This window comes from Littorina saxatilis, linkage group LG14 (assembly GCF_037325665.1).
Source record: "Littorina saxatilis isolate snail1 linkage group LG14, US_GU_Lsax_2.0, whole genome shotgun sequence".
Lineage (NCBI taxonomy): Eukaryota > Metazoa > Mollusca > Gastropoda > Littorinimorpha > Littorinidae > Littorina > Littorina saxatilis.
Window position 1 is genome coordinate 35,767,749 of NC_090258.1, and position 10,229 is coordinate 35,777,977.

At 38.3% G+C, this 10,229-nt stretch overlaps 1 protein-coding gene across 2 annotated transcripts in view; it reads left to right on the forward strand.

Moving 5' to 3' along the window:
* LOC138947658 (checkpoint protein HUS1-like) overlaps positions 1 to 9,496 on the forward strand; it is a 28,824-nt gene extending 19,328 nt beyond the window's left edge. The window contains exons 8-10 of one of the 2 annotated variants that reach the window (XM_070319184.1): positions 750 to 6,687; positions 8,940 to 9,098; positions 9,422 to 9,496. In XM_070319184.1, the coding sequence (XP_070175285.1) occupies positions 750 to 835 (86 nt within the window). In that variant the 3' untranslated portion in view covers positions 836 to 6,687; positions 8,940 to 9,098; positions 9,422 to 9,496. Of the gene's footprint in view, positions 1 to 749; positions 9,099 to 9,421 lie in introns of both variants that reach the window. The other variant, XM_070319183.1, reaches the window with a different exon arrangement.
* Positions 9,497 to 10,229: the final 733 nt, after the last annotated feature.

Genomic DNA, 10,229 nt, shown 5'->3' on the forward strand with positions numbered 1-10,229 from the left:
CCTTGGATGACCTTGACCTTGTTGGTAGGAAAAATGTGTAAAGCAGTTCTTAGTGTATGATGTCATTGCTGTAAAGGTCAAGGTCAAGCATGTGAGTCGTATGGGCTTTGCCCTTCTTGTTTTATTTTTTTTATAATATACAAACAAACAGAGCAAGAAGGAAGACGAAATCCAGGAAGGCAAGTAAAACTGTGCACTGTCACAGTGTTACCATACATCATATTTCACACTGATGTTCTGCGTACTCCATATGCAGAAATGCATCCAAGTGATTTGATGCAATGATAACCTGCAGCCAGTTTGTTTTGAATTAAGTGCATGAAAACACAGCAAAATTGAAAAAGGACAACTAGGATAAGATTAAAATGAAAATGTACTCACCAGAAACATGGACAAGGAACAAGGAACAAGAACCGGTTTCGACACAAGATCTTCATCGACAAAAAAACGTTTTGCGTCGAAGACGGTTCTTGTTTGTTTTTTATTGTCCATGTTTCTGGTGAAAACATTGTCATTGTTATCTTGTTCTTGTTCTTCTCACCTGCAGTCTCGTGCTCCTATTCTGTTACTAGGATGTAAACATACACATAGTTCTGTGTATAACTGGTACAATGTGTACATGTGTGCATTCAATAGTGTTTATGGAAAAACAAAAACATTGATGATGAAAGATAAAAAAAAGTTTGATTGGACAGAGTTAACATTGTGATCACCTAATGTTTGTGTAATCACCTGTGTTTTTGTTGCAGATATTGTAAACAACAGAGTGGTCCACTTCTACCTGATGCATGATGATGTGTCCCTGCAATACTTTATGCCAGTTGTTTCAACGTGATGTGTGTGTGTGTCTGAACTATTCAAGTCTGCATGTCAGTTGTTTCAACGTGATGTGTGTGTGTGTCTGAACTATTCAAGTCTGTATGCCAGTTTCAACGTGATGTGAGTGTGTGTCTGAACTATTCAAGTCTGTATGCCAGTTGTTTCAACGTGATGTGTGTGTGTGTCTGAACTATTCAAGTCTGCATGTCAGTTGGAATGCAACCTCATTTGCAGGAAAGGAAAGTGGTGAAAGGAAAGAGAATGAGTGAAAATGGAGATTTTGTCTTATGGCATGCGTTCAACAACAAAGACCTATTGGTGTGGTTGTGTAAATATTTAAGACTGCCTTATGTCTGTATGCATTTTAGGACTGAATATTGAAAACAAATTAGGACTGAATGTCAGATGTTATTTGTTAGCTTATGACTGATGTACATATTGAGGTTGTTCACTGCAACATGTAAAGTTTCATGTCAGGATATTGTCACTCAAACAAGAAGGACCATTGCTTAAAGCCACCCTCCGCCTCCCGTAAACCATCTGTTTCTGATCACTTAGCTCCTGTACAAACATACTTCCATTTGAACACTTATTGCTTGGGAACATCCTGGTTGCTTTTTGTTGAGAATAAGACATTTTCAAAGAATTTATTTCGTGCAATTAGAAAAGGATGTACTATAAAGGGAATCGGAAGCCTCGTTTTGGTGCTAGACCTAACTTTTAAAATCTTAGTAATAAATTGACAGCATATGAGACAAACATTCTTAAATCATGAAAGAATTCTGTTTTCATCAAGACAAGATCAGTACAATTCTAAGTTTTGAAAGGTCATGCAAGGTCGTGCCAGTTGAATGGTAAGTGTAAAGATGCAGCGGGGAAGTAAGCTACCGAAAACCATGCAACTTTCCCTTTTTTTGACTCACATGCGAAGCAAAAGTGAGTCTATGTACTCACCCGAGTCGTCCGTCCGGAAAACTTTAACGTTGGATATTTCTTGGACACTATTAAGTCTATCAACACCTGATGTGGCCTGATGGTGTATGGTTACAAGATCTCAAAAAACATGTGCGGCAACTTGACCTCACTTCAAGTTCAAGGTCACAGGGGCCGTAATTGTTGTCTTAAAAACGACCATTTTTCACATTTTCGCATTTTTGAGTCACTTGAGAAAAAGTGACTCTATGTAATCGGTCAGTGTTAGTCTGTCCGGCCGGCCGGCCGGCCGTCCGTAGACACCACCTTAACGTTGGACTTTTCTCGGAAACTATCAAAGCGATCGGGCTCATATTTTGTTTAGTCGTGACCTCCAATGACCTCTACACTTTAACGATGGTTTCGTTGACCTTTGACCTTTTTCAAGGTCACAGGTCAGCGTCAAAGGAAAAATTAGACATTTTATATCTTTGACAAAGTATCTCGGAAACTATCAAAGCGATCGGGCTCATATTTTGTTTAGTCGTGACCTCCAATGACCTCTACACTTTAACGATGGTTTCGTTGACCTTTGACCTTTTTCAAGGTCACAGGTCAGCGTCAAAGGAAAAATTAGACATTTTATATCTTTGACAAAGTTCATCGGATGTGATTGAAACTTTGTAGGATTATTCTTTACATCAAAGTATTTACATCTGTAGCCTTTTACGAACGTTATCAGAAAAACAAGGGAGATAACTAGCCTTTTCTGTTCGGCAACACACAACTTAACGTTGGGCTTTTCTCGGAAACTATAAAAGTGACCGGGCTCAAATTTTATGTGAACGTGACTCATTGTGTTGTGAATAGCAATTTCTTCCTGTCCATCTGATGCCTCATATAATATTCAGAACTGCGAAAGTGACTCGATCGAGCGTTTGCTCTTCTTGTTTTCTGAAGTTATCGAGAATGGCAACCTTAGCTATGTATGCTATACAGGAGGAATCGAGACGAGGGTCGTGATGTGTGTGTGTGTGTGTGTGTGTAGAGCGATTCAGACTAAACTACTGGACCGATCTTTATGAAATTTGACATGAGAGTTCCTGGGAATGATATCCCCGGACGTTTTTTTTCACTTTTTCCGATAAATACCTTTGATGACGTCGTATCCGGCTTTTTGTAAAAGTTGAGGCGGCACTGTCACACCCTCATTTTTCAATCAAATTGATTGAAATTTTGGCCAAGCAATCTTTGACAAAGGCCGGACTTCGGTATTGCATTTCAGCTTGGTGGCTTAAAAACTAATGAATGAGTTTGGTCATTAAAAATCGGAAACTTGTAATTAAAATTATTTTTTTATTAAACGATCCAAAAACAAAAAGATTTCATCTTATTCTTCGTCATTTTCTGATTCCAAAAACATATACATATGTTATATTTGGATTACAAACAAGCTCTGAAAATTAAAAATATGAAAATTATGATTAAAATTAATTTTCCGAAATCGATTTAAAAACAATTTCATCTTATTCCTTGTCCATCCCTGATTCCAAAAACATATAGATATGATATGTTTGGATTAAAAACAAACTCAGTAAGCTAAAAAGAATAGAGATATAGAAAAGCGTGTTATTCCTGCTCAGCGCGACCACTACTGCACTATTCTGGCTTGTCGATTTCACTGCCTTTGCCACGAGCGGTGGACTGACGAAACAATGAAGATGCGGTCTTGGTGAAAAAAGCAGTGCGTTCAGTTTCATTCTGTGAGTTCGACAGCTTGACTAAATGTTGTTAATTCGCCTTACGCGACTTGTTTGGAATGCCAGTCGGCTGAGATTTCCAAACATTTGATACTGTTTGTTGCTGTGCCTGTGTAGAATGAGTATTGTGCTTAAAAACATACTGTAGCGACAGTGCTAAAATCACATCTCATAAGCTGCATCTTGCCATTGCTCAAGCAGACGAATTTTCTGCATATCGCTAGTTTTTTTAAGTCAGCCGCCGCTCAGTTCGTGTCACTCGCAGTCGTTTGTTGTATTTTATTAGATTCAGAGGTACACAATAACGTGCTATTACAGATACAGTGTCGCATTAAAACCACAAACTGACGACTAAATTCATCCCTTCTGTAAAAAAAAACAAGTCGCGTAAGGCAAAAATACAACATTTAGTCAAGCTCAGTCGAACTCACAGAATGAAATTGAACGCATTGCATTTTTTCCGCAAGACCGTACACTCGTAGCATCGTCTGTCCACCGCTCGTGGCAAAGGCAGTGAAATTAACCATCCCGAAAAGCGCGGTAGGGGTTGCGCTGAGGAGGATAGCACGCTTTTCTATGTCTCTATTCTTTTTACATTTAGTCAAGTTTTGACTAAATGTTTTAACGTAGAGGGGGGAATCGAGACGAGGGTCGTGGTGTATGTGCGTGCGTGTGTGTGTGTGTCTGTCTGTGTGTGTGTGTGTGTAGAGCGATTCAGACTAAACTACTGGACCGATCTTTATGAAATTTGACATGAGAGTTCCTGGATATGATATCCCCAGACGTGTTTTTCATTTTTTTGATAAATGTCTTTGATGACGTCATATCCGGCTTTTCGTGAAAGTTGAGGCGGCACTGTCACGCCCTCATTTTTCAACCAAATTGGTTGAAATTTTGGTCAAGTAATGTTCGACGAAGCCCGGACTTCGGTATTGCATTTCAGCGTGGTGGCTTAAAAATTAATTAATGACTTTGGTCATTAAAAATCTGAAAATTGTACCAAAAAATTTTTTTTTATAAAATGATCCAAATTTACGTTTATCTTATTCTCCATCATTTTCTGATTCCAAAAACATATAAATATGTTATATTTGGATTAAAAACAAGCTCTGAAAATTAAATATATAAAAATTATTATCAAAATTAAATTGTCGAAATCAATTTAAAAACACTTTCATCTTATTCCTTGTCGGTTCCTGATTCCAAAAACATATAGATATGATATGTTTGGATTAAAAACACGCTCAGAAAGTTAAAACAAAGAGAGGTACAGAAAAGCGTGCTATCCTTCTCAGCGCAAATGCTACCCCGCTCTTCTTGTCAATTAAATTACATATTCTTACTCCAATTCTTATGAATGCATTGACTTCAGTCCCACATGCTAGATGTCGAAAAAACCACTCAAATTACCTGCCCTTAGTAGGGTGGTAACCAAGCTAAAAGCGACGCCATAGCCGTTGCTATGGCCTGACCTTGCTCAGTTACCCATAACACCCTGCGCACCACGTGAGCGCCAGCATCCGTAATAATCATTCTCGACTTTCGACAACACACGGTGGACGTGTCGGAATTTTGTCACTCACTTTTGGCCTTCGCATGCCTGCTCGTCCGTGAGACTAGCCGGTTTCTTGTGGGTCTACCTGTCCGTCTACCTTTTGGTTACTGGAGATCAGACGATGTGTTCATCGGTTTCTATCTTCGGGATATCTCCTGCACGCGGCTAGACGGCTCCAGTTCATTGCTGGCTTTAGTTGCTGCAGGGCAGGTTCTTACAAGGACATAAGTAGGTTCCCTCCACCTTTAGGAGGAATCTGCATTCATAAGAATTGGAGTAAGAATATGTAATTTAATGGAAAATTTTTAAGTAAATTTTCATTTGATTTAATATACTTACCCAATTCTTATAGTTAATACCCTCCCATCCATCCCCGCTGTCTTATATCCTTGGGGTGTTTTAATAGTCTCGAATGATTATTACGGATGCTGGCGCTCACGTGGTGCGCAGGGTGTTATGGGTAACTGAGCAAGGTCAGGCCATAGCAACGGCTATGGCGTCGCTTTTAGCTTGGTTACCACCCTACTAAGGGCAGGTAATTTGAGTGGTTTTTTCGACATCTAGCATGTGGGACTGAAGTCAATGCATTCATAAGAATTGGGTAAGTATATTAAATCAAATGAAAATTTACTTAAAAATTTTCCATTTCACTGCCTATGCCGTGAGCGGTGGACTGACGATGCTACGAGTATACGGTCTTGCTGCGTTGCATTGCGTTCAGTTTCATTCTGTGAGTTCGACAGCTACTTGACTAAATGTTGTATTTTCGCCTTACGCGACTTGTTAACTCTCTGAACGTGTTTTTAATCCAAACATATCATATCTATATGTTTTGGGAATCAGGAACGGACAAGGAATAAGATGAAATTGTTTTTAAATCGATTTCGAAAATTTGATTTTAATCATAATTTTTATATTTTTAATTTTCAGAGCTTGTTTTTAATCCGAATATAACATATTTATATGTTTTTGGAATCAGAAAATGATGAAGAATACAATAAACGTAATTTTGGATCGTTTTATAAAAAAATAATTTTAATTACAATTTTCAGATTTTTAATGACCAAAGTCATTAATTAATTTTTAAGCCTCCAAGCTGAAATGCAATACCAAAGTCCGGCCTTCGTCGAAGATTGCTTGGCCAAAATTTCAATCAATTTGATTGAAAAATGAGGGTGTGACAGAGCCGCCTCAACTTTTACAAAATGCCGGATATGACGTCATTTATCGAAAAAAAGAAAAAAACGTCTGGGGATATCATACCCAGGAACTCTCATGAAAAATTTCATAAAGATCGGTCCAGTAGTATTTACTCTGAATCGCTCTACACACACACACATACACCACGACCCTCGTCTCGATTCCCCCCTCTATGTTAAAACATTTAGTCAAAACTTGACTAAATGTAAAAAGGAAAGTTGTAAACCTCAATAGAGGCGGAGTGGGGCTTTAATGGCATCCTCACTACTGAACACTGATGAAATGTTTTCACTTGCAAGAGACTCCACCGTTTTCAGGTCAAGATCACAGGGTGAAAGGTTACATGTACTTGCACTCATGGAACCCAGAGTCTGACAGTGACAACATAAGTACCACTGTACCAGTTTTCAGGCTTTGTCTGAATAACTTGTGATCAGAAAAGTATGTGGAGTTTTGGTTTGGAAAGATTTGCTTGACTTTTTGCATTCAAGATTTATAAGGTTTCCCTTTTACAGAGTGTTTGTTGTAAATCTTCATTAAAAGAATGTACATTGATTTTCTAGTCATATAACTGCTTTCAACATAAACTGCCTCATCAAGATCTGCACATAAACGCTTCTGCTATGACGGGTAGTATAGATTGGGAGCACAGGGCATGGAGTTTCTGTATATTTCAAATCTGCTTGCCATTGTGTCTGTTTACAACCTGGAAGATTGATGCTTTGGACGAGTATGTGACGGACTGCTTCTGTATAACTTGTGAGAACTTGTCATTATGACGTGACAGGCATAACATACACAAAGAGATACACACCACACACACCGTTCAGGTTTTTCGCAGCCTTTTGCTGCTGTTGAGTGTATGGGCGCCCAGGGCACCCACAGACCTCGAATCAGCAACTGGCCTCTTTAAAAAAAAAACAAGTCGCGTAAGGCGAAATTACTACATTTAGTCAAGCTGTGGAACTCACAGAATGAAACTGAACGTAGTCCGCCGCTAGTGCAAAAGGCAGTGAAAGTGACAAGCCTGTTTGACGCGGCAGCGGTTGCGCTGTGCTTCATAGCACGCTTTACTGTACCTCTCTTCGTTTTAACTTTCTGAGCGTGTTTTTAATCCAAACATATCATATCTATATGTTTTTGGAATGAGGAACCGACAAGGAATAAGATGAAATAGTTTTTGAAACGATTTCGGAAATTTAATTTTAATCATAATTTTTATATTTTTAATTTTCAGAGCTTGTTTTTAATCCAAATATAACATATTTATATGTTTTTGGAATCAGAAAATAATGAAGAATAAGATGAACGTAAATTTGGATCGTTTTATAAAAAAAATATTTTTTTACAATTTTCAGATTTTTAATGACCAAAGTCAGTAATTAATTTTTAAGCCACCAAACTGAAATGCAATACCGAAGTCCGGCCTTCGTCGAAGATTGCTTGGCCAAAATTTCAATTGAAAAATGAGGGTGTGACAGTGCCGCCTCAACTTTTACAAAAAGCCGGATATGACGTCATCAAAGACATTTATCAAAAAAAAGAAAAAAACGTCCGGGGATATCATTCCCAGGAACTCTCATGTAAAATTTCATAAAGATCGGTCCAGTAGTTTAGTCTGAATCGCTCTACGCACACACACACACACACACACCACGACCCCTCGTCTCGATTCCCCCTCTATGTTAAAACATTTAGTCAAAACTTGACTAAATGTAAAAACGAGTGCCTTAGTCACACACAGTTGTAAAATCATATACCGTAAACTACCTTGTATACGCCCAGTATCGAGTAAACGCCCACCCCCTACTTTTGGTTAAATTCTGCGCACAGGGTACAGTACCTAGTAAACGCCCATCCCCCAGTTTCAATCAGTGGAGTAGACAAGGAAAAGTAAAACAAGTCGCGTAAGGCGAAATTACTACATTTAGTCAAGCTGCTGAACTCACAGAATGAAACTGAACGCACTGCATTTTTTCACAATGACCGCTTGTGCAAAACGGAGTGAATCTGATGAGCCTGTTCAGCGCGGTAGTGGTTTCGCTGTGTTGCATAGCACGCTTTTCTGTACCTCTCTTCGTTTGAACTTTCTGAGCGTGTTTTTAATCCAAACATATCATATGTTTTTGGAATCAGGAACCGACAAGGAATAAGATTGTTTTTAATCCAAATATAACATATTTATATGTTTTTGGAATCAGAAAATGATGAAGAATAAAATGAACGTAAATTTGGATCGTTTTATAAAAAAATAATTTTAATTACTATTTTTAGATTTTTAATGACCAAAGTCATAAATTAATTTTTAAGCCACCAAGCTGAAATGCAATACCGAAGTCCGGCCTTCGTCGAAGATTGCTTGGCCAAAATTTCAATCAATTTGATTGAAAAATGAGGGTGTGACAGTGCCGCCTCAACTTTTACAAAAAGCCGGATATGACGTCATCAAAGACATTTATCGAAATAAAGAAAAATTCGTCCCGGGATATCATACCCAGGAACTCTCATGTCAAATTTCATAAAGATCGGTCCAGTAGTTTACTCTCAATCGCTCTACACACACACAGACACACATACACCACGACCCTCGTCTCGATTCCCCCTCTGTTAAAACTTGACTAAATGTAAAAAGGATTATTCAGTCTGTTCTTATTGTTGTTTTTCAATTTTTCCCTTCCTTGGAAATGTTTCAGGGAGTGGACAGAAAAAGGATCCTAGAGTGGCTAGAGAATTGCAATACATTTTTGACTGGGAGGGAAAACAAGAAACGAAAGCTTCGTCTTGGGCGGGAAGTGATGTCTTAAGAGGTTGATTTACGTGTTCTTTGATTTCTTGACTAAGAACGGGTAGAGGCAGGCATGAAAATTCTCCGTATTTTTGAAAAAAATAAACTATTTTTTTTTTTTTTTTCCGTATTTTTCCTTTTTTTTAATTTAATTTTTTTTTTTTCCTAGTCATAGTTATAGTAAAATAGTTTTGGGGCCATGTTTGAATCCAATTTTAAGGCTCAGATAGCCCCAGATTGCACCAAATTACACCCTTAAAAAAACAATTCCGGGGGGGCATGCCCCCGGACCCCTCTAGAAGTCTTCGCGCCTGCGAAACATGGCGCTATGCGCCTTCGAATTTTGTTTTCAGTATTTTTTTTTTTTTCACAGTTTTCATGGCTGTAGAGGGCCATGTCGTCAGGAACAAAGATCTTTTGAAGTTACAAACGTTAACAGACGCTAAAACAACAAGATTATCTTCATGGTTGGCTTGCAGAATTCCTTGTGTGTGTGTGTGTGTGTGTTTGTGTGTGTGCTGGTGTGTGTGTGTGTGTGTGTATGCGCGTGTGTGTATGTGTGTGAGAGAGTGGCAAATTTTGTGCAATAACGCATTCTTTGAACACTTCTATGCCAAAATATTGTTATTTTAGCTAAGGCCAAAAAAAAAAGGTGTGGTTACAGTAACATAGCCAAAAAAAATAGGGTAGGAAGGTAGGCAATCACTGTTTGTTTTTTTTTTACTTTTTTTTTCTAATGTGTACAAATTAAACCTACGTGACAGGGAAATAAGTGTGCGACTCGGGCGCTTTCGCTTTCATTGCGTTTTCTGCACTGGGTTTTTTTTTTATTTTTTATTTTTTTTTTTAGTTTTTTTTTGTTGACAAATGTAATGAAAAGTTATAGGGTCGGCCCCTAAAAATAGGGTAGGTCGGGTTACCGTAACCACACCTATTTTTTTTTTAGGCCTAAAGACCCGCTCCTGCAAAGGGTATAGTACCTAGTAAACGCCCACCCCCAACTTTTGGGCGAAATTGGTGCTTGGGGGTATACAAGGTAGTTTACGGTAGTACATTTGGTAGTTTACGGTAGTTCATAGCCCAGTATGGTAAAGTTTAAGCTTTGTTACGCTAGTTAGTGAATCTTAAATCTACCGTTGTCTGATACAGCAAATCGTAACTTAGTTCATGGGGAAAATAAGACAATTACATATTTACC